The sequence below is a fragment of the Lutra lutra genome, chromosome 2 (genome assembly GCF_902655055.1).
Source record: "Lutra lutra chromosome 2, mLutLut1.2, whole genome shotgun sequence".
Taxonomy (NCBI): domain Eukaryota; kingdom Metazoa; phylum Chordata; class Mammalia; order Carnivora; family Mustelidae; genus Lutra; species Lutra lutra.
In genome coordinates, this window is record NC_062279.1 from 38,286,789 (window position 1) to 38,311,310 (window position 24,522).

The 24,522-nt window shown below is 45.5% G+C and overlaps 1 protein-coding gene across 1 annotated transcript in view; it reads right to left on the reverse strand.

Annotated features, from left to right (window-relative positions):
* The window catches only part of ZMAT4 (zinc finger matrin-type 4), a 347,134-nt gene that overhangs the window by 274,548 nt on the left and 48,064 nt on the right, over positions 1-24,522 (reverse strand). Inside the window, exon 2 of the mRNA XM_047717168.1 lies at positions 5,623-5,728. Within this exon, the coding sequence (XP_047573124.1) occupies positions 5,623-5,724 (102 nt within the window). The 5' untranslated portion in view covers positions 5,725-5,728. The remainder of the gene's footprint in view (positions 1-5,622; positions 5,729-24,522) is intronic.

Below are 24,522 nucleotides of genomic sequence, written 5' to 3' on the forward strand. Positions count from 1 at the left end.
GTTTGTTGAACCCATTTCATTTTCCGGCACATATTAATTATTTTTCCCAACCTCTCCTGCAGCTAGGTGGGACCATGTGATTGAGTTCTGGCCGGTGGAAAGAAGCCTAGTTCCTAAAATCCCTTCAGTTTTGTCAGACGATCTCAGCAAATGAGAATGCACACAGTATAGCCTCTTCCCACCCTTAACCAGTGAACATTAAGCACACAGCATCCACCAGCCGTTCTTCGCTAAGGTGTGTGCTGCCCAGAGTGTTCAGCCCGCTGTTGTTTTCTTCATTGTAGCCTCTTTATTATCGATTCATTCGGTGTTCCAGTGAACTACTTGAACTAGTGGTGACTGATAAAATGACTGGGCTTGCTGGAATAAGACAACAGAAAGATAAGAAATTTTTAGAAGCTCAAGAGTCTTCAGTGAAATGCTCAAGAAACAGAGGTAAAGACTTGTAGGCAATGGGGAACAAGCTGAAGTCCTCTGGCATTACAGAGGGTAACAAGAATAGCTTTAGCTTTGGTGAATGAGCCAATAATTGTTATTAACAGCATCTGGGAGAAATTAAGCATGTCATGACTGTAAGAGATTTGGAGAGAATGAAACAGCGACTCTCAATGTATGGCGTAAAGAAGCATCTTCACAGGAACCTTGCTATAAAGATCTTTTACTGTCCTCACCCCGTTAGCATTTGCTTCTCCAGGAGCGTATCACCTGCAATGCCCAGGATGGCTGCTGACCCAGTGAGCCCTAACAGAACTCAAGTGCAGTTAGTACAGTACCTGGCAGGATCGATGGACTGCAGAAACACAACATGATATTGACCGACAGCTCTCAAACACGGCAAAGGAGCTGTCCAGCCTGCGCACATACTCAGTTAGAAAAAGAAAAGGGAAAAGCAAAGTTGAGAAGGTATGAGAGATGAAGGGAGAAAAGTCCTTAGAGGCAAGGGTAGTGTAGACAATCATGCTGCTTTAATCAGCACATATTAGGAACCTCAAATTTCACCTCCTTATGTCTAACCACAAAGCATTTACATCCCATCTACTACCCAACTTACAGACCAGAAGACTGTCCTTTGGCTAGTCCTCTGGATTAAACAGAAGCTATGGAAAGCCAAAGTTCTACTGGAAGACAATCAAAACAAGAAAAACAGGAAAAATCCATTTCAGCATGCCTCTGTAGGTCCTATGTGCCCGCTGTGTCCCTGACTAGAGAACAATCCTGGACTCCACCTCTCCTGGGTCACTTAATGGGGGTCCATTTGTGAGGACTCACATTACTTCAAGATTCAGAAATGTTTGAAGTGTTTTTCATCAGTTAGAGAACTGTCTTTCCTATAAGTACAAAACCATCATCGGGGTGCCTGGGTGGCTCAGTTGGTTAAGCAACTGCCTTCGGCTCAGGTCATGATCCCGGAGTCCTGGGATTGAGTCCCACATCGGGCTCCCAGCTCCATGGGGAGTCTGCTTCTCCCTCTGACTTCCCCTCTCATGCTCTCTCTCTGTCTCTCAAATAAATAAATTAAAAAAAAAAAAAAGCCATTGTGTTTAAAAAAAAAAAAAAATCACCTACACCTTGAGGCCAACTCCTGAGTACAGACTGACTCCCAAGGTATACCAATACATCCTCTGCTGTACCCACCAATGCTTCCATTCAGTGTGACCTACTGTTTCCCTCCTCCAGTCCCCAGCCTATGCCTCTTCATCAACCTGCAGCCTAAAAGAACAACAACCATGGGCCAAACTCTACAGTGGGTGCTACAGAAGTAACTGAAGAAACTCAGTGCATGACTCTTGCCTACCCTCAGGCAGCTCACAATCTTGTTTGTAGTGCCAGGACACCTCGGCCCCTGATTTCGCAAGGAACCATTGATTACCTACAGGGCACAGCAACACAAGGGATATTAGCATTCACAGGAAGGGGCAAGCCGCAAGGACTGTCACATTTATGCCTGACTTCATTGGATCTGCCTGACAAGAATTTTCTCTTTCCTTCTAGATCACTCATTCATATTTTTCCTTTAGGTTTACTCAAAAAAAAAAGAAAAAAATTCTCTGTCCTTTTGGTTTCATTTCTCATAGTCTTCCCTATACAAATCATCTTTTTCCTGCAAGGCCAAGAAACTACTCCTTCACTCTTGGAAGCAACTCTTTCCTTTTGCGGAAAATGATTCTTCGGCCACTTAAAACTACAACAAACCACTCACGTCGTCTCACTGGGGAACTATTTCTAACCTCTGTAATAGGCAGGCCTGCTGAAAGGCACACGAGAAAGCTTTCTCTTCCCCTCTGTGTCTGTGCCTCCCTTGTTCTACTGCCTCAGTGAGCAGAGACAACATCTAATTATATTTTCCACCAAAACATTAACATGTTATTAATGCTTAGCAAGTAAGAAAAATAATAATGTCTTTATATGTCCCATTTTTTCCACTTCGGGATTTCATATGCAAAAAAGAGATTTTAAGACTGGAGCAGGGCAGAGTTTGGTCCATTAGACATATATTGGGTTTTTCTGTCCTCCTATACAAAGGTTGAGGCTTTTAAATGGAGCATGCAACTCTTAAGCAGTAACCCATCTGTTCTGTTTCTCTCTTTTACTTCAAAGGACTGGCACACAAATCTCACGGCCAAAGTCATACGAAGGCTATTCTTTTCCCAGCAATACACCTTGACCGCCACCAATGGACTGTCACTCAGAAACGCTCAATTATCCTGTTACTTCCCAAATGCCACACAAGAGTACAAAGTCCCCTTTCCTTTTCATTCTGACCCCCCACTACGTCTATCATACTACTGTGTACACCTCCTCTCCCTGACACAGAGCCTCCCTCCTACCAACCCAGCTCCTGCAATGCTCCTTGGAGATACCAAGACTTCTCGTTCCAGCAACCCTAAACTTAACCCATCCATCAAGGTCTAGATAATTCGTGACATTCCCAACAAAGCTTCCCGGACCATAATAGCTCTTGGTGGTGGGCTCACTCTTTAGAATTGGGAAGGAAAAGATCTAAAAAGTTAACAGCATGATGTAACACATATCAGAAAGTCCAAGGGGCAGAAGAATTAACACAGTTTAGATCACATAGGATCAGCTGCTCCGTAGGAACAGGCAGCAGAACTCTGTAGATCATGTTCTCATATCACACACATGTTCACAACACGCTGAACTACCCACGGCTTTGGGGTGTTTTGGGGCCAGGGGGGGGGAAGCAAAGACTATTTCTCACACAGCTTCAGAATCTCCTGTAATAACTAACATTAATAGGGCAGGACCTGCGGAAAGTACACAGCGGATTCTTTTTGATTCGCCCCGTAGGGAAGCTGGGAATATTTGCTAGTTGAGTAAAATCAAGTTAAAGCAATACATCAGTGATAAAGCATTGAGACGCAGCGTGACAACATTTTCGATGAATTGAGGGGGATTTCATACCCACAGAGACCCACTCTTCATGTGATTTTCAGCAGAGAGAGTGTAGTGGAAGGAGGGGGCAAATAATTAGGATCAGATTATCCGTTCTCAAATGGCCTTCAAAATCGTTTAATGGAAGCCAACCTCTTAGAGATGAAGAAGTGACTGGGGAAGCCTTCCGACTGAAGCCAGAAGACCAGAGATCTCAGGAGGCATGAACCCTGTTCACATCCCCAACTGCTTTGCAGAAACAGCGCACGTGCTGTTTGTCTCTCAAAGAAGTGCCCCACCTCGGCCTGGAAGCAGAGAGGGAAACAGCATTCAGAGACCCATCCAGGCTTAATGGCAATGCATTTAACGTTGTTTTGATGATGTGTAACACTTCATCTGTTAATTGCAGATCTATTGTAACTGCTTTCTTCTCTCTACCTTCACTATGCTACAGGCAACAAATAGTAACACATCGTCTAAACAATTAAACTGTGCCACAGAAAGGATGCAGACTGGTAACAGGGAAACTTGAGTTCAGATAACTAAACTGTTAATGGAACAGCTAAGATCTTTCTCTTTAAAAAAAAAATTTTTCAATTTTCTGACATGACTTTTCTAGCTCAGGTAACAATAAAGCAATGCTGGTCTGCGCCCCCAGGATAGTTTTGTAAACAGATGCTAAGGGCATATGTGGGAGTTACAGGCACTGTTCTAGGAATTATGGAAGATCAAATGAATAAAACTCTGTTTCTGTCCTCAAGAATCTAAGGAGATGATTAAAAATGAACATAAAAAGTCTAATAAAGAGAGAACATAAAAGGCTAATAGGAAGCTGTGGAATGTGGGGGCAGGAACGAATTCCCTGATTTTTTTTAACTGAGGAAATCATACTAATAAAACCACGTGTGTTTACAAAGCAACATACACAGAAATTAGAAAGTTCTTAACTTCAGAAGATGGATGTCTTCCATTCGAGATCATTCTTTTGAGTTCTCATTTACTTCTAACACTTGATTGTCTACTGACAAAAGAATACGCTAACATTTTTCACAGGTTGTGATCTTAAAAGTTTTCCCAGGAGAGCAAGTTTTATGTGTCCTCATCAGAATACTGCTGCACCGGAGTTAATAATGAAGAGCAACGTAACTGCGTGTGTTACGACACACTCTGCAACTTCCAAAGCATCTTCACAAATGGTATTTCAATGGGTCTTGTCTGGTCCCCACAAAATCCTGGGAAATACACAGGGTCAGTTTGTTGTGTTTCTGGGTGTGTACGTGTGCATGTTAATATTGTTTTCTTCATTGTGCACAGAAGAAACTGGAGGCTCAGAGGAGTATGAGTGACAGTGACAACTGGCATTTGTCATACTTGTCAGACAAAAAGAAAATTGCTGGCTAAGCCCTCCAATCTAAAATTACTCACAAGTTATTACACTTGAAAACTCATGTTCCCACTGGTGTATGTTCTCTCGAAAAGCAAATATGCCCTGGGCAGCACTCAGCGTCTAGGGCCCCCCCCCACCAGCTTCCCGCTGTCTCCAGGGGCAGCACCTTTTTCCCTCCCCAGACATTAGCCAACCTCTCTTCTCTTATTCTCTGTTCTCAATAGAAGACTGAAAGGTGGCCATTTATGTGTTCATCCATCCTAAAGAGCCAGAGCCACTGAATTAGGTCCTTTAAGAGCATTTGGATTTTAAAACTTTGTTATAGCTTTACAGGGGAAGTCTTTAGGCTGATAAACACGTTTAGGGAAGTAGCCATCATGTGTCAGGAATTTGGTGCTGATTCACAGATGCTGTCATCTCTCCGGACAATGATTAACAAAAAGCCTCTGAGCTTATCTTCAGGGTCAAAGAAGGAAAGGGAAGCTGGCACTAATGTGTCCTGCCCCATGTCTCTGAAAGGAACATCAGGGATGAACAATGACAGATTTAACGAGAAAAGAAAGCCCACTGAGTCTTCAGGGGCTAAGGTACAAAAAAAAAAAAAAAAAAAAAAAAAAAAGAATCTGGGAAGTAGCCAGAGCTAGGACTGATGTACCTAAGCCCCAATCCCAACCCTACACATGCACGTTTGCCCCAGCCTGATCTCAGACTGTAAAGGCTCAAGCCCTGTGGCTCTTAAAACCTGCCCCGAGACCCAGAGGAGCTGTCCTCAAGTCCCATGACCACAGGCCGCGTTCCTCTTTCTTCCACTGAAAACACCGAGTGGGAAAAGGCGTCCTTACCTCGTAATGAGCCACGCGCTGGGATTCAGATATCAGCTGTGCACTGCACACCTTGCAGTAACTGTCTGTAAATAAATCCTGATCGATATCGGAGGACTTCATCAGGCTAAAGGAGAATCAACAGAAAAGAAAAATGAGTCCACTGCTTTGATGTTTATGCAGGACATTAACTGTGTGAAAAAGCCTAGAGCACAACAACAGACCCCAGGATGGTGGCAGTGGCGGAGACCTCCCTACTCCTTAGGTGATACCATGTCAGTTAACCACAGTCAAGTGTAGAGTTTGTAATTTTCTCATAAACGCCCAATAGAATTGCTGGTACGTACAAAACAGAAATGCACCTTTAGTTTTCTTTTTCTGACAAATCAGACGTATTTTAAAATATGTATAGGTGCACAGAAAAGCATCCCAGGAAGTTTTTAAGATTTTATTTATTTATTTGACACAGAGAGAGAGCACGAGCAGGGGAAGTGGCAAGGAGAGGGAGAGGAAGCAGGCCCCCTGCTGAGCAGAGAGCCTGATGGGATCATGACCCAAGCAGAAGGCAGCCACTCAACCAACTGAGCCACCCAGGTGACCCAGTCCCAGGAAGTTTTAACAAAGTGTTAATAGCAGTTATCTTTCAGAAATTATAGGTAATTGCTTATGTAATTTTATTTATTTTTTTTAAATTTTCTACAATGGACATACATTACTTTTATAATACATGGAAATAAGTTAGCTTTGTCAAGAACCTTATAAGCAATAAAAATACTAGTTTTGGGGCGCCTGGGTGGCTCAGTGGGTTAAGCCGCTGCCTTCGGCTCAGGTCATGATCTCAGGATCCTGGGATCGAGTCCCGCATCGGGCTCTCTGCTCAGTGGGGAGCCTGCTTCCCTCTCTCTCTCTCTCTCTCTCTGCCTGCCTCTCTGTCTACTTGTGATCTCTCTCTGTCAAATAAATAAATAAAATCTTTAAAAAAAAATACTAGTTTTGAGTTCAGTAGCTGTACTTACAGAATTAAAAAATAAAATCAGGCTCAACAATAACTTTTCTTGCAAGCTTATACCTTTTAAAGTGAGAAGCCCTCACTGTTCATGCTCACTCTTCCACGTTTAGGGTTACTGATATGCATAAAAGCCACCTCCATCATTCTGCACCACAATTGAGCCCACAAAAGTAAATAAACATATCATCAAATTCCAAACCCTGAACTGAAATGCAGCCAGGAGTCTCCAGCTTGTGAAAGTGATCTGTCACAAAGTTATCTCATAACATCTGAAGCATAATGTTACCACCATAGAAATGCATAGCAGCACATCCAAATGCTTTCCTCCAACCCACAAACTCCACTCCATTTTACCTCCTACCAGCCAGGTAAAAAGTAAGGGCTATGCCTGACAGCATGCATACAGAAAGGCAAGAGAATTTCAAACAGGGATGTGGTAGGAAACTTGGAGTCCATCCTGTTCCCACACCCTCATTTTATCTGTGAGACTACTTAAAGTCACATCACTGATTATTGGCATGGCCATATAGGCCACCTGGTTTGCATGATTTCACTTTACACACTCCAAATCTGTCTCAGGTCTCATACTCCTTGCCAGTCATGTGATATTGAAATGAGCCATTAAACCTTCTAGGTCTTAGTTTCCTCCTATACAAATTGAGATAAAATATTAGCCATGCCTTTCTAGAGAACTGTGATGAAAATCAAAAGGAGAAATATAGGAGAAGATACTACATAAACTCTAAACCTCTCTTCATTTGAAAGGGCTCATCGTTACATTCTTAATAATATCCTAACATTGGCCAAGTCTTAACCAATACAACAAAATAAAGGACAGTGGTGCATTTTAAGTAATTTTTTAAACCACTTAAATAGTAGAGTTATAAAATAAAGCACCTACCTGAAATAAAAGGCTTACTACCTCAACAACTACAAACTCACTTTTTATCTTTGTCCTTAGTTGTAATGGTCCATTCAGAGCATTGGATGCTCTGCTCTGAATTTCACAATTCAAAAGGATTCACAATTTCAGCTCCTAAGAGACAATGGTAGCTCTGGTTTTTCAATGCCCTGAGTACCAAGAGTAATGCCAGATAGTAAGGACTACTGACTCTCATAGCTGAAGTGGATCTGTTATTTCTGGAAGGCTGATTCCTGGCAGAAAGCTCAGCCAGCCTTGAGTCTAACACCTGCAGTGCCTGGAGACTCACTACCTAACATGGCAACCTGTTCCAAAGAGTCTGGCAACTCTCACGGTTAGGTACTTTTCAGGTTGAATCAAAATCTGTCCCACTGTAGCTTCACTCATTCATTCTGTCTTCAGGTGCAACACAGAAAAATTCTACTCTCCTTTTTCATGAGATATCCGCTCTCGAGTGCTTGATGATAGCTCTCTTTTATCTACTCTCAACCCCTGTCCTGACTTATCATCTATTTCTTTATGGCCCATCTTCAAAGGCAGTGCCAAGAACAGAATAAACATTTCAGGTATGGTCTAATCAGGCGGAGGATCACAAATCCAAATGACCGTCCAAAATACCTACTGTCGTGTATAATGGTCTCTAGTCACATCCCAGAATGCAAATGGAGAAGAGGTGTTTTGATGATGGGAAAATGTAGTACAACATTTTGAAATGTCAAACGGGAAAAGAAAACTTACTAAGGTGTATTTTTTAAGCCAAGCTTCTATAAGTAGTTGTGTTTAAATATCACATCATGTTCCCTGCTATTTCTAATAAAGAAGTGCACAAAAATAGATTCATGGGTGACCTGGTTAATAGGAATCTCCAAACTCACTGCACACTCCTTCCTCATTATACAACCGACTGCAGAAATCAAACACTGTGAAAGGATATTCAAGGTACGTGTCGGACCAAGTGGGGCCCGTAGGAGTCTGAGTCTCGGTAAAACAGCTGTGCAGCAGAAATAGCTTTAAAGGCAGAATATAAAAATGTGTATACTAAAAAAAATTCAAAGGAAGAAGAGAATATCATGGCTTTTTCCACTGTTTTATATAAGAATATCGATTGGAATGGGCCCATATGCAGTAAAATGGCAATAAAGACCCCTCTGAAATCTACAAGGCCCAAATGGAAAACCTGAATGAGTTAAATTACAGTGGGAAGCAATTAGAAGGCAAGTGTCAGCCTGGTTTGTGCATAAGGCCTTTTCCCCAAAAGACAACTCTCTGTGTAGGTCACTTTAGAGAGCCTGATTTATGATTCAAAGAGTGGAATTCCCCAAGAAGAGGACTGTTCCCTTCTCCCACTTGCTTGGGATAGAATTCTCAGATCCTCTGGTCCTCAAAAGTACAGGTGAGCTGGTAAGAATAAGGAAAACCAGACTACCTTTCTTTAGCCTTGTCCTGAATCAGCAGCTAGAGCAGAGACAGAGCAGGGCCCTTAATTGGTTAGTAACTGGTCAGTCCCACTGTCTCATGGAAGCCAATATGTGGAGAACCCCAAACCTGGGGCATGTTGTCTGTACTACATTCTGAGGTCCTGGGGCATTCCGAGCAGGGAGAGAGAGCACGGGAAGGAAGGAGTTTGATTTCCTGAAGTTGAGACTGATCTGAATGAAAACTTCCTCAGTGTCCCCCACAACAGCACATTCCAAAGCAAACACCCAAGATGTGAATAACCTATCACTCTTCAGTATTCACAGAGGACAGTGCTACCTGTATTTTACCAAAGAAGCCCAGAGGGAAGTTGGAGGCAGTATTACAACAGGAGACTGATCAGATTCTCATGTGCTGTCCCAAGTCTCTATATAGCAATAAATCTATTTACATCTGGTAGCAGTGACAGTGTTAAGACTCAGAGGTGTAGCCAGGTCTAACAAGTAAGAGAAACATGAAGGGGAAGAGCTTTTGTTTATTCAATAATGATTACTGAGCATCTACTATGTGTGAGGCATTGGGATGGCAGAGGGCACAACTTCTGTCTTCCAAATCTTTATGAGCTACTGAATGAGAAGAGAAACATGAACACAAATACCTAAGGCACTGGCAGCAGGTGTAGAAAGCAATACAGGAGCTGAGAAGACAAGGGGAATTGTAAGGAATTCTTCAGGGAGGTTCTACAAGAGTTAAAAATTTAAGAACAAACAGGATTAGAGTAGAGGGAAATGGGTTCAAACTCAATAGGTCCCAATTCTTTTTGCTGGCATGGAGACAAATATTACTACCAGTAGGCATGAGAAGATATATGCAAGGGGCTTCAATGGGGCTTGCAGGGGAACATGCAACATAAGGGAAGGAGGCAGCGAAATGCAGGGAGAGAAAGGTACACAAAGCTCAGTCCCCAGATGGAAGGAGGGGAGACTGAGGGAAAGCAGCAGGTCCCAAAATGTTTCTCAAGGTGCAAGGAATGGCCTTTTTTAGGATCTTTAGATGCAGACGGGAAGCCTTCCCCTCTGTGCTTTCTGCTTCTCAAGAACAGATTTTAGGAACATACCCTAAAGAGCCAGAGAAACCTGAGGCTTCATGGCCAACAGTAACATTCTTCATACCATTCCATTTCTGATAATGTCAGGATAGCTTCTGACTCAAAGATTCCAAAACCCAGGCAGGGATCTTCAGAGGAAAAAGGCATTAGTTCAAATCCACGTTTGATTGCTTGCCGGCAAGATTTTTGAGTGTAAAGGTACATACCCTCCCTGAACCACAATTTCCTCATTTGTGAAACAGGGGAAACGTTCTCACAGGCTCGTTGCGAGGATTAAAGATGATGTCAATAAAAAGTATCTAACAAAGACTGTGGCATATGGTAGACACTGAAAAATGGATATTGCCACCATTATGATGAATATTATTAATTTCGTATTACCATTATTCTTATTTTCAGGAGGGATGCTGTAAATATTTAAGTACAGAAATAAACAGAACCACATTAAAGACTAAGGAGGAAGATTACAGAGTTGATGTGTTGAAGTTATGACTTTGATTGTCATCACAGGGTTTCTCTTTTGTATTAATCATATCACCCACAAAAATGGCTCATTTCCACTGAGTTCTACAGCCAGCTGACACTCAGGCCTTATGCCCATGAGGATCCCACAATTCATAAACATTTAAGCCTATTCTTGTTGCCAGTAGGTGCCAATACTGGCAGATGGAACAGTTTGATGAATACTCTCCCACCTTCTCTCTTGCCCACCAGAGCTCATCTCACTGGGTCCTGTCTCCTGGGGGACACAAAGGACAGCACACACCATCCAAAGTCAAGTTTAGACCACTCTCTGGACCTGCAGCCACTAACTGCAGTAGCCCTGAGGGAGACACAGCAGTCCTCCTCCCTAGGGAGGCTTCCCCCTCACCCTAGTCCCATGGCAGGAGAAGCCCCAGGCTTGGTAATCCCCACCAGTGGGTGTCATGTCACAGGTTTGGGCATTTTCAATAAAAAACTCATTCCCTCACCTCACTAGCCCTTTTAAAAATAGCATTTCAGGCTCGGTGGCTCAGTTGGTTAAGCATTTGCCTTCAGCTCAGCTCATGATCTCAGGACCCTGGGATCCAGCCCCGTATCAGGCTCCCTGCTCAGTGGGGAGTCTACTTCTCCCTCTCCTTCTGCCTCGGCCTGCTGTGCCCCCTGTTCATGTTCTCTCTCTCTCTCTCTCTTTCTCTCTGACTAATAAACAAAGGAATTTTTTTTTAAAATAGTATTTCAGACCCATGGCAATTTCAACTAAAGAACTACTCTTGCCTTAAGGGGTAGAGTTCTGAATTTCCAAACTACTGCTCCATAGGACTTGGTGAAATCTTCAGTACCAGGGACTGTGGGTCGTCTACTGATGCTCCCCTCCCAACAGCACTTGACCCTCATGAAAGCTCTGGGCCCAGAAAGAATAGACATTGTATTTTACTCCTATAAACATAGTAAGAGCTGTTCCAGAGCCAGGCTTAGTGCTAATGGACTTACCCCCTCATAAAAGCAGATAGAGTCATCAGCCTCACGTATGATATGAGGAAACTGAGACTTAAGAGTTGAGTAACTAGGGGCGCCTGGGTGGCTCAGTGGGTTAAGCCTCTGCCTTCGGCTCAGGTCATGATCTCTGGGTCCTGGGATGGAGCCTCACATCGGGCTCTCTGCTCAGTGGGGACCCTGCTCTCAGTGGGGACTTCTCTCTCTCTGCCTGCCTCTCTGCCTACTTGTGATCTCTCTGTCAGATGGGTAAATAAAATCTTAAAAAAAAAAAAAAAAAAAAAAGTTGAGTAACTTCTCAAAGGTCGCCCAGCTCCTAAGTGGCCGTCAGGGTGCCGAGCCAGTGTTGACTATGCCTACTGGCTCACCCGCACCCTGGGCTGCCTCTTTGTGGCAGAACTCAGCGCCAGGAGCCCTTCAGTTGGTTCCCCTACTGCCAGGCTAGGGAGCAGCATTACAAATACTTAACATGAAAGTAGAGGACAGACATCCTCCCCAGAATTCACAGACAGCGCCAACTGTCCAGATGAAGCCATGCAAACTCTAACTGCTTATGGCCCAGACTCTCTTGCCTGTGTTTACTTGAACCAGGGTGGAATGTGTTATCATCTGCCCAGACACCCTAGTCTGCTTCTACCTGTCTGTGCCTCCATAACCTGACCAACTCACCCTCAGAGCTATCGGCCTCCACCCTCCCCCTTGACCTGACACCCTGAAAAACCACCGCTGCCTTCTGCCCCATCTGGCTGGCATCTCTTCGTCCAGTCTAAGACCTTCTAAGCCACGTCCCACTCCCTCCTAAGGGCCCAGCTCTGAAGGCTGCTGCTCTCGAGAGCTCTGTACCTCTGCCTCCTCCTGCCCAAAGCAGAGATGGAACTTCTGTCTCTTTCAAATTTGACAAGCAGATGAGTAGATGAAAATGCCACCAATTACAATGAACTGTCCTCTGGTTAGGAACATGAAACAGACATGAGCCAAGACGCTGCTGTCTAAATTCAGCCACATTTTAAAATTACTAGTATCCAAAAGCTATCGAAACTGTCCCTGGTTTGTTTTATCAATACTGGAGGGGTTATGCCACTCTGCTCAGAAAGGGAAAAGATATGAGACCTGGCCCACCTTCAGCACAAAACAAATCAGCCTTTGTGATCTTTCGAGTTTTCATTCCACCTGCAAAAGGGCCCCTGAGCCCAAATCCACCTTTGGTATTCTTGCAGCCATGGCCTGATCTTTGTTCCCTTCCCATTTCCCATTTCCCATTCCCGCCACTGTCCTTTCACTCTAACCTCCCTAGCAACAAAAGGAGGAAGACCTGGGGGACGAGCTTGTGGCTTCAGCAGGCATCTCCACCATGACCACCCACCCCCACTCAGGTCCCGGAGCCCAGAGGATGAGCTGGAAGCAGGGTCTGTCCTGTCTCCTTCACACCTCCCTCCATGTGAAGTGGGCAGCACAGGGCTGGCTGCCGTGGCAGCAGACCAAGCAGCCTTAGAAGGAAAACAGCCATGAACGGCGCTCCAGAAATGAAAGTGTTTTGGTCTTCAATGAAAGTCTGCAAGAGGAAGGGGGCAGGGAGCAGCGTAGGATGGCACAGATGAAGCTCGGAGGCCCCAGCCCAGCTCAGGGAGCCTCCGGCCTCCAGCACATACTTGGCCTTTAATGCACCACACACCCCACAGGTGGCCAGACAGGGGAACCTGGAACCTCCCTGAGAAGCAGCTGAGATCCAGCGAAGGTCAAACACAGGACCAGCTTAAAGAATCTTTGGATTCCCCCTCTCTGGTCTGATGCTGCCACCCCCATTCCTGATGTTGTTCAGACAAAGGCATTTGGCAGTCCTGGCCCTTCCCATAACATCATCCACAGGCAGGTGCAGGCTCTGCGAGCCAGCCTGAGCTTTGTTTAAGAGACAGAGAGAGAGAGAGGGAGAGAGAGAGAAAACTCCCCACACCACTCCTTCTCCTGCTTGGCACTGCCAAAAGCTGCATGGCTGACTCACACCACTTGAATAATTGCCTTTTAATGGTACCATTCCCTTCCCGTGTAAAACCGGGCTCTGTGATTCCTGACTACAAGGCCTCTGCCACTGCTGGGCACACGTGCCTCACCCTTGGCCCCAGGCCGTGGAACCAAATCTGCCACTCTTCCTCACAGATGGCACAGGCCAGCCTGGTGACATCTGGGAAGGAAATCAGCAAGTGTGCCCCCAGCCGGGGCCAATCGTGTGGGTACATGCACGTGCCTCTGCCACATCGGGGGGGTGGGTGATAGTGCCTGGTTCCTTGCCACTTGTCCCTTCCCCCACCCTTTGTCCTTTGCCTGAATGTGCAAGTCCAAACAGCAGGTTCCAGGGGCCATGAAGAGTCTGAGGCTTCAGACAACTCTATCCCCTCCTAGATTTTGTGAGACAATTCACCAAATAGACTTGGCCCAAGTCTAGCACATTTGAAAGCCTCCCTAAGATTCCTCCTTTATTCATTAAACAGATTTTTATAGAGCATTTACTATGTGCATAGTCCTGTCTAGCCACTAGGTTTACAGCAATGAACAACACCTACAAGGGTTGATCTTGTGGAAAATGTTCACATCCTGGGATCTGGCAGACACCATTCAACATAAACATGAACAGGATTCCTGTCTCCATCTACACATCAATAAAATATTCGCACCCACTGGTAGACAATGGCTCTTGCTCTCCTGTGTGTCATTCTAGAATCTCCACTTGCCCCACGGCCCAACAGCCTTCACTAAGTGTGAGACCTTTGCCTCTACCTAACTGTAGAGACAGAGGCTATGCACGGAGGCAGAAAGGACCAGCAGATACTCCCAAGGATGAAAGCCATTCTGTCTGCATTTCCGAAAGGCCCTTTCAAAGGCCACTCTGGGGGAGCACCTGAGGCCTCCGGCAAGAAAGGCACCCGGCTGACAGGTCTGGGTGGCGTGACACAGTGTTCTCATCAGGGAAGACATCATTGGCTTTGGTGAGATATTAATGGGTAAACTTCAGCCCTTCTGCCCATCAGCGGGTCAGAAGTATTTTCTTTTTCTTCACTTTCAGAGGGGACACATCAGTGGTGGATGGAGAGCTCAGATTTTCCATAGGCTTAATGCTTCAAGCCAGAGCAAAAGCAGAGCCCCCACCAGAGGAGGAAAGCCGGAGGCAAAGAGAAACAAAAAGATCACTGGCCCAAAAAGAATAGGAGGAGAGGTGGAGAAAACACGAGGGAGTGGAACAGGGGTCTTACGTTTTCTCTTGCTCATTCTGTCAAGTAAAGGGCTGTGCACTCAGCTGGAAAAGCCACTCAGATTTTAAAGCACAGGCTCCCCTCCTCCCCCACCACTCAAAGGAGGAAAGCCAACATGGACGGCTCACTTTCCAGCTTGTTAGCTACCTGTGAGAGGGAAGTGCCTACTCAAAACCGGTGGCTTTTCTTAACAAGCTGAAAGCCAACAAGACCTTTCTTTCTAACAGCAGTTACAAGGCTTCGAAAATACCGTTCATAAATAAGTATTCCATTACTGTAACTTGTTTACATGATTTATCTTCACAAGACTGCCCCTACTGAACCAGACAGATTGAGGGCAGATTTAAATGCAGCTATCACATCCCGGGCTCGGAGGCACAGTTCTGCACCTGTATCCAACTTCAGAGGAGAGCACAGACAAGGTGGACCAAGCCGCTGCAGGGAAAACTATTACTTTCATTTGAATCCGTTCTCTGAGGCTGCTGCATTGGCTGTCAGTCAGCCAGCAGACATTATCAGCTCCATTCTCCAATACAGCATACAAACTTGATTTCTCTGAGGAAACCGGTTTGGTCTCCATTTTTTTTCTGCCGCTTTTCCTACAATCAGCAAAATGATCGCATCCACATATAAGCATGTGGAGCAGCCAAGATGGGAAGACACAGGAATTAGTATGTTGCCAGGTTAGGGACCACCCGTCCAGAAACTGACAAAAAGCTGTGTGTAGTTCTGCTCGTTCCGTGAAATCTTTGGGTCAGAATTATTTTCTGATCTGAGAGATGGTTTGAGATCTTCTGTCACCTCTTGCTTTGGGAGACAGCAAGCAGTAGTGAAAGTAATGATAGCTTAGGGAATTCAACTGCAAGGAGAAAGCCAAGCACATAGGAGTATGCCTATTGTGCCCAATAATAAATAATAAAGGGATCAGTAACAATTAAAATATCTGACAATATCAAGTGTTAGGAAAGGTGTGGACACACAGGATTTTTGCATACATCTATGGACAGGAGGGTCAGCTGAAAGTTGAGCATCATTTCATCAAGTTCAACAACCTGCCAACCGCATTCCTAGTTGACAGGCAGGAAAAGCTTTTGCTCATATACAACACAAGGCAGGTAAGGGACGATGATAGTAGCATTGTTCAAACAGCGAAACCTGCAATCCATCCAAATGCGCATCTCCAGGAGCACGGATAAATGAGCTGAGGTATAGTCAGGTACAAATGAAGCTTGGTAGCACATCAGAATACAGATGGATCGTAGCCATCTAATATGTATATGAGAAAAGTCAAAGAGCACATACACCAAGATCCTTTTCTTAAAATCAAAGCAAGTAAAAAATATATACATCCTGAGGATACATGTAGATCAGATACAATTCTAAAAATGTTTGGCCAAAAAAAAAAAAAAAATGAGGACAGGATTCAAAATGAGGATTATTTCAGAAGGGCAGGATGAAAGAAAGTCATACTACAAAATACACTTTGTTGCCAGACTTTGCTTCGGAAAGTGTTGTGGGGGTGCTCTTTCTGTTATTAAAGCTGGTAACTGATAAACAGATAGGTGATGACGGGTAGAGAGGTAGACAGACGTCATGTACACATCAATGATGAGACACGATTTTCTGGAAATGAATCCTCCACTCAGAGACATAGACAGAGAGACAGAGACATAGTTATTCATTTTTCTTTCCCTTTTCCCCAGCCACAAAAGATGAGGCTGAATTTCCCATCCTTTCCCAAAGTTACTGTGTGATGTCACTGAGTTCTAGCTGATGGAATATGGGCAAAAGGGACGTGAACATGTCTAGGCAGAGCCATTAAGAGCCTGCTGCATGGCCTTCTACCTGCTCTCTCTACTGCGGGTTCGATACTGGTGTCCTGGTCAATCTAGGAAGCCACATGTAAACAAGACAGGGTCTTTGAAAGCCAGAATTCCTGAAAGACTAAGAGGAGTAGAGCCCCATGTACCCAAGGAAGTCAACCTCTACAGCACTAAGCCACTGTGACTCCACAGTATCAAGCTTTACCTTCGCCCCCTCAACTCAAACATTGGTAGCTTGACTATCTGGAAAACAATTACACGGAAGTGTACTTTTTACCTAATCACACCTTTAACATGCTTTATTGGGAGGTGGAAAAAGCCAGAGACATTCAAAGGTCCGAACTTGGAGAGACTGAATTTTAACACTGCTTCTTTTGCTCAGTGCTCTGGGTCACGGCATTAGACAGCCCAGAGCTCACTGATGATGCTCATTCAGGACAGTCCCAACCTATTCTTTTTTTTTTTTTTTTAAAGATTTTATTTATTTATTTGACAGAGAGATCACAAGTAGGCAGAGAGGCAGGCAGAGAGAGAGGAAGGGAAGCAGGCTCCCTGCTGTGCAGACAGCCTGATGCGGGGCTCGATCCCAGGACCCTGGGATCATGACCTGAGCCGAAGGCAGCGGTTTAACCCACTGAGCCACCCAGGCGCCCCGCCAACCTATTCTTCATTTGAAGGGAACACGATGTAAAAAACAGGGGCTCTAAGATCAAGCAATTTATGGGAAAGCGAGCACCATTTTAGGACAAGGCCTGTGTGCTGGGCATTGACCAGGAGCCCACTTTTTTTAAGTATTTTTAACTAGGAGCCCCTCCAGACAGCAGTGGCCCCTTCTAGAAAGGCCACTCCATTTCTCTTCCGTTCTGAACATATTTAGCGTACTTATCCCCTGACATGTCGGTGCTGGTGTCTTGCAAATTCTGCTTTGCCATCTTGTGAGGGGGGCAAAGTGAGCAGATGGTCATGACCACTGGGACGCCAGGTAATGAGCAAGGGCCTCACATCGGAGTATTGGGGTCTTGTCACCTCGCCAAAAATGACAGCTTGGCTGTCTGGCAACAGCCCTGATGTTGGGAGAAAGCATGCCTCTCACCACTTCAGTTCCTAATGTGGTTATACTTTCAAATTCTTGCCCCAAATTGATTCTTCTCATCTTTTGAGTTGAGGTGAGCACAGATTGGGCAGTTTCCAGGTAATGAAAGAAACCATATTGCTATAGATTTATCACCTGGCTGAGTAGTTTCTGGCTTCGGGGGAAAAAAAGCAAGTCTGTCAAGTAGAGGCTGGGTGATGCCCTTTGAAAGCCACTCCTCTCTCCTCTACTACCGGCCTGACCCTAGGTCAATGCCACCACCCCTGCTCCCTCCTACCTACTTCCCTATTTGCTGGGAGGGAGGAGGGGCTGCTCAGCGGAACTGTAGATCAGTGTCATGGAATATGGACACTAGCTGGAGGAGGAAGTTGAGGCAGGGGAAAGTAAAGGGGCATGGATGGGACTCAGGCAACCCAAAACTGAGTGGATAACAGAGGAAGGAGTCTATCTCACAACGGAGATTCATATAAAGAAATCAGAACACTCAAAAGGACCTCAGACATCACCTAGCCTCATCCTTCACATGCACAGAGACTCAGAAAAGATACCCATGAAGATTATGGGGCTTAATCATATTTTCCCTGTAAGTCAAAGGTAAAATGGGGGTACCTAACTCCTAAAATAACATTCTTTCCTCACACCTTACTGCCAGTCCAGAACATTTACTACCTTCCTTTTAGGAATCATTTTGAGCAAGGAGGAAATCAAAGCTCCCCCTTAAACCTGGGGAGATCCACAGGCTTCTGACTGACTGGTGGGAGCCAGTGATGTAGAAATGCCCAAGAAAGACCATCTTCCCAGGTCAGAGCCCAGGAGGGCTGGGGAAAGGGGCCGAGAGGAGGAGCATATGGGTAAGGGCAGGCTCAACTCTCCTGCCACATTCTCAGATTTTCTAGGCAAGCATTTTGTCAAGAATGATAAAACCCAGGGGCACCTGGTTGGCTCAGTGGGTTAAAGCCTCTGCCTTCAGCTCAGGTCATGATCTCAGGGTCCTGGGATCAAGCCCCACATCGGGCTCTCTGCTCGGCAGGGAGCCTGCTTCCTCCTCTCTCTCTCTCTGCCTGCCTCTCTGCCTACTTGTGATCTCTGTCTGTCAAATAAATAAATAAAATCTTTAAAAGAAAAAAAAAAAAGAATAGTAAAACCCAGAGACCTGTGACATGGGAAGATGGTAGGGTCAGAGTAGGAAGTAAATTTAAGTACTGATTCCATGCAAAACTGAACCCTAGCAATGCAATTTTATCACAAGCAATGATTCCTATTTCTCACCAAGCAAAAATAATAGGCCATCCTCCCAAGTCGATAGGCTGTGACTTGCATACTGACTGAGTGGTCTACGCCCATATCAAGATAAGTCCTTGGAACTTCTTGTGGTGGACAAGGAGATGTGTGGCCCAGCTGCCCTTCTGAGGAAGAACCTGCCCCAATGGCTGGCAGTGGAGTTGGCATTCAAGCTTCAAGCGTCCTCCCCTTCAGGAATGGTCTCTGCTGTGGAGAGTCGTCTCACCCAAGGTCGCACTTCTACCCAGAGGGCCCAAACCCAGTGACTGATGAATGCAAGGATGAAAAAGCCTGGCCACTGCCATCCAACACGGGACAATTCCAACAGGCCACTACAGCCCCCAGAACACTTCAGGGGCCCACTGAAACTACTGGACCTGCACCAAAGCCCTACTTCTGCTCCTACCTCCCTGGGTATCCATCCCAGGAGTCATTCCCAGCAAACATTCCAGACAGTAAACTCTGTAGGGTCTGTCTCCTGGCAAAACTTCACCGGGACACTTCTCACTTGCCTCTTCGTAAAGCAAACCTCACGCAGTAGCTCCACTACGACCCTCAGCTTGTCAGAAATTCAGAGACCTCATCAATTCCCAAAGCTCCAGAATTCCTTAAGAGGCCATAAATGTAATTGCAGAGTATCATTTGTGCAATAATAGGCAAAGAATTGTTTCCTGATAATGCTGTATCTTGAGACAGGTTCCACACTATTTCCTAATAGGCAAAAAGAGAAATAGACTCGTGCTGAATCCCATCTCCCCATTCTTTTGATCTGAGGTCTTCAGTGTGGCTACAGTTACCATCATGCCATCTGACTTGAACTGATGATGATTCTAAGTTCCATAATGTCAAATAAGTCATATTTCAGCAACACTTCCTACCCATTGCTAAAAATATAGTTTCCTCTCACACAGTTATTCCTAATGAGATATTTCAAGCCACCTGGCACCCGGGGGAGTTCCTTGCTAATCTTCTGTGGAGTCCCACAAGACGGAAGCTGTACACAATAGAATCCCACTGGATATTGGTGTCAGAGTGTGAGAAGAGCAGTGACAACACAGGTTGTTTCGTCTTACAGTAAGAGGTGTTCTTTGGAGATGTCAGTAGAACGACAGTCACTGTGACCCTAGGGGAAAGTCAGTATATTACTATGTGTTTCTGTCGTGAACACAAGAGGAGCTGGCCTCAGTTACTGGCTGGCTCTCTTCCAGGACCTTAGCTGCTCCTACTGTTTCCGATGAGAACCGCTTTGAAACCTGAACAACTCTTAACTCCCACTGAAATGGAAATGCATCTGGGGACCAGGAAAGCCTCCTGTCCGGCTCCACTGTCAACAGACTCTAGTTATTCCCAAGGCTTGCCATGCCTTGCTGATAACATGCCCTGCTTGCTCTTCCCTTCCTACCTTGTGAAATGTTACATTGTGTTCCCACCTCTTCAAAAGCCTGTGAGGCCATGTGTTGGCTGTTCCTTCTGTGTGATACCCTCCTCCTCCTGTCCTACATCGGGGGCTTGGTAGGTTCTCCTAGCTCCCTGTGCAGACCCACAGATGACAGACAGGTCCTATGACTGTGTGCACCCTCACTCCCTTGGAAGCCTCTAGAAGGAGAACCCTCTCTTCGCTGTACTCAGTGCCCAGCACCACTGTAGACACTTCAGCTAGTGTTGTAGTAGCAAAACCAAAATGGTGGCCAACCATGTCTAAATAGCACTTTCTGGGGACGCCTGGGTGGCTCAGTGGGTTGAGCCGCTGCCTTCGGCTCAGGTCATGATCCTGGAGTCCTGGAATCGAGTCCCACATTGGGCTCCTTGCTCTGCAGGGAGCCTGCTTCTCTCCGCCTCTGCCTGCCTCTCTGTCTGCTTGTGTGCTCTCTCTCTCTCTCACTCTCTCTTCCTCTCTGACAAATAAATAAATACAATCTTAAAAAAAAAAATTTAAATAGCACTTTCTGGTTTTAGTCTTTGAGCCTTACCCTTAAAATTATTAGAAGAGCCCAGATGGTGGTCCCAAAGAAAACAACTCCAAAAACACCTCCAGGACATCTCTGAGCTGTCCTGGGCAGGGTCTTCTCCAAGGAGAGCAGGCAGCACACACCAACTTGTCCAGACATTCCAGTGTCTTAGAAGTCATGGAGGGGCTCTCCTAATTATAAACTGGGGCTCTGTGGTTAGGAATAGGTCTGGAAGGGAGGTCAGTATACTGTCTTCCCCTCCCCCATCACTAGTCCCTCCTTTACACTGGGTCTTAACTGAAACAGGAGGCAAACGCTTAGAGAAATAAATGTGCCTTTGGATGGCAGTAGCATCCCAGGGGTACCAAGTGACTTCACCAAATCTTCCTCTTCCCACCAAATATGCCACACCACCCCATGGCCTTAACCAAGCCTCATCCACTATTCAGACCACATCTGTGGGACATCTGGGAAGATGCTCCTAGATAACCCATCTTCATAGCCAACATTTACTGACTTATGGGTTGAATTGTGTCTCTTAAAAAAGTTATGTTGAAATACAAACTCCCAGGATTTGTGAATGTGACCTTATTTGGAATAGGGTCTTTACCCAGGTGATGAAGCTAAGATGAGGTCATACTGAATTAAAGCTGGTCCTGATTAGAGTCTTTATAATAAGAGGGGAATTTGGACAGACAAATGGGGGAAAACACCATATGAGAACAAAAAGCAGAGACTGGAGTGCTACGTCAACCAGCCAAGGAATGCCAAGCTTTCCAATTCATCCAATAGCTTAAAGAAATAAGGAAGAGTTCTTCCCAAGAGCCTTCAGAGAGAGCGTGGTCCTGCCCACACCTGGATGTCTTGGAAACTAACACACTGACTGGGCATTTTATGCCATATTCAGTAGTCCCACTTGGTGACTTTACACAAACCTCACAGTTGTGCTGGAAGGTGGTTATTGGGACCCAAGAAGCCCTTGTGGTGTGCCCAAGGAAAGGTCAGTAGGAGGTCCATGTAACTAACATAAACAGAGCAGGGACTCCAGCCATGTCTCCTGACTCCAAATCCAGCCATCCTTCCGAAGCTTTTAAATCAAATTGGTATTTCAGCATTTGCTTTAGGGGTCTTAAATCTTTATTAAAACATTTCAGTGATCTTCCCTCCTTCCCACTTGCCAAAAGGAGAAATAATCTGAGGCTCTGGTGGAATTCCAGATCTCCTGGTCAGGAGAGGCAAAGCCAGTTGCAGCTGCTGCCCGCCCAGTTTTGTCAAGATATCCTGCCTGGGCTGCCCCACTTGATCTGGGGTCAGGAGAAAGCAGTAATTTACAAGCTGTCTTCACCTGCCAGTGTCATAAAGGGAGCCCATAGCAATTAGGCACTTCTAATCACTTAATCCACTTCAAATCTCTGCATGGGGAAGGTAATAATTATAGAGCTCCTATCTGGCTGGTCCTTGCCTGGTCTTCAGTCAACCAGAGCTGTTACCGCAGAATATTAGAAAATACATTTCCTAAAGATTACTCCAAAGCGTCTGTAACCCTGAAATCGAGCCCCGTGCAGGCTGGGAAGGCCAGCGAACAATCTACCCTCTCCCTCCGCATGAAGCCTCACCATCTCAAAGTCCCTCACTGCCGGGATCTTGACTATAAATTGGAACCAGATCCTTCATCCCAACCCATCACGTGGGTGACCTCCTTTGTTACCACTCAGCTCCCCAGCTCTGAACAAAGGCCCCACGTGTATAATTTACCAGGTCCCTCTGGATCAGAGATCCAGTGCAGTCTCAGGACCCCCGTGTCCAGCTGACTGCAAGGTGGCGTTTATATGCTGGAAAAGAGCATAGACTAGGAGGAGGCTGAGGAGGAGATGAATGCAACCCATTTCTCCAGGGAGCAGAAGGCTTTCCAAAGGCATGGACACTCCCTCGACCTGCTGGACTAAAAATTCTCCTCTGACCCTCCCAAAGAGGCAGGAATAGCAATTCTAGATATTTCAGGGTTTATCTCCAGGTCCTTAGCACTTCTCCAGCCTTCAGCAACCACAGTGGTTATTCCCCAGAAGCATGTTCTTTATTGAACATCTGCCAGGTCTGTACACTCAAGTGTCACACCTGAGACTGTTCCTTGTCTTCTTTCTGGGGAAGGAGTGCCTGCAAGTCACCAATGCATCCCAGTGATAGGAGAGGCTCAGATGAAGAACCCCTCAAAGATTATCAGTGAAACAAAAACTGGTTGAATGGATTTGCTGCCCAGTGTGATTCGGGGGTAGTTAGGCAATTTGAAATGTAACAGAGAAACAATCCCAGTTACAATCCCAGTTAAATCCAGCAGGACCATGCACTCATTCTTAGGATCTATCCCTGCCTTCCTCTCAGGTATACAGGCTGTGTTATACACTACCTCCAAAAACCCAAAACTCATACCACCAAAATTGGAACGATTCAGCCAATGCCCAATCAACCGACATCGACCACCTTCTTCAGGCCAGTCATGGCCTCTGAAAAATGCCCAAGGGTATATAACCCGTAGGCCTGACAACTGAAAAATGATGGAAGTAGGGGACATCAGCAAAAGGCAAAGAAACAAAAAACACATATGCACACAGGAGTTACACGAATTAATAGTTTGCCTTGGATTACCAACAAATCAAACTTTCTATAAGGGATTCCGCATACCATCATCGCATTTTAAACTCACTCGGGGTAGTAAAAGTATTTTTAGCTCCCCTCTGACAGAACAGAAACTGAAGACTGATGACATTAAGTGACTCGCCTCATGTCACGTGGACTATGGCAAGGTTAACTACAAACGCAGGCATTTGTGGCCCTGGCGTGTGCAGAAACAACAGGTTCTTTTTTTTTTTTTTAAGACTTTATTATTTATTTATTTGACAGAGAGAGATCACAAGTAGGCAGAGAGGCAGGCAGAGAGAGAGGGGGAAGCAGGCAGAGAGCCTGATGTGGGGCTCGATCCCAGGACCCTGAGATCATGACCCGAGCCGAAGGCAGAGGCTTAACCCACTGAGCCACCCAGGCGCCCCAGAAACAACAGGTTCTTGCAGGAGGAGGCCTACAGAGTGATCTCAGTACTGCAGACTATGTGTCAATGGAACAAAACCAAAGATACGTAATACCCTGTGCACCAGGAAAGGGGCTATTTTAGATGAAGCCCCAATTATCCCAATTGTCAGGGGCTGAGCAAGGCTCAGAACTGCATATCAACCACCAAAAAAACCCACATCTCCAGTGCTCAGAGCCCTCCCTTCCAATGAGTTCAACTCTCCCCTTTCCTTGTGACTTAGGTCTTCTGAAAGAAGTACGTACATACTGTGGACCCGTTCCCAGATCAACATGGCTAAAGAGATCAAACAGAACCCTTTATACGTCTTATTATGTTCAAAGGCTTCACTTCTCCAGGGAAAATACCCTTGTTTCAAGAGTCAACGCTCTGCTGATTGCCCACGGAAGAGGACAAGAAGTCTAAAGTTATTAATGGCTATCGCCAGGCAATTACAAACCCAGTGCCCTCGCGCAGGCTCCTGGTCCTCCCGGATGCTGCGTGCCAGTAGGTGCTGTGCTGCTTCTGAGAGATAAAG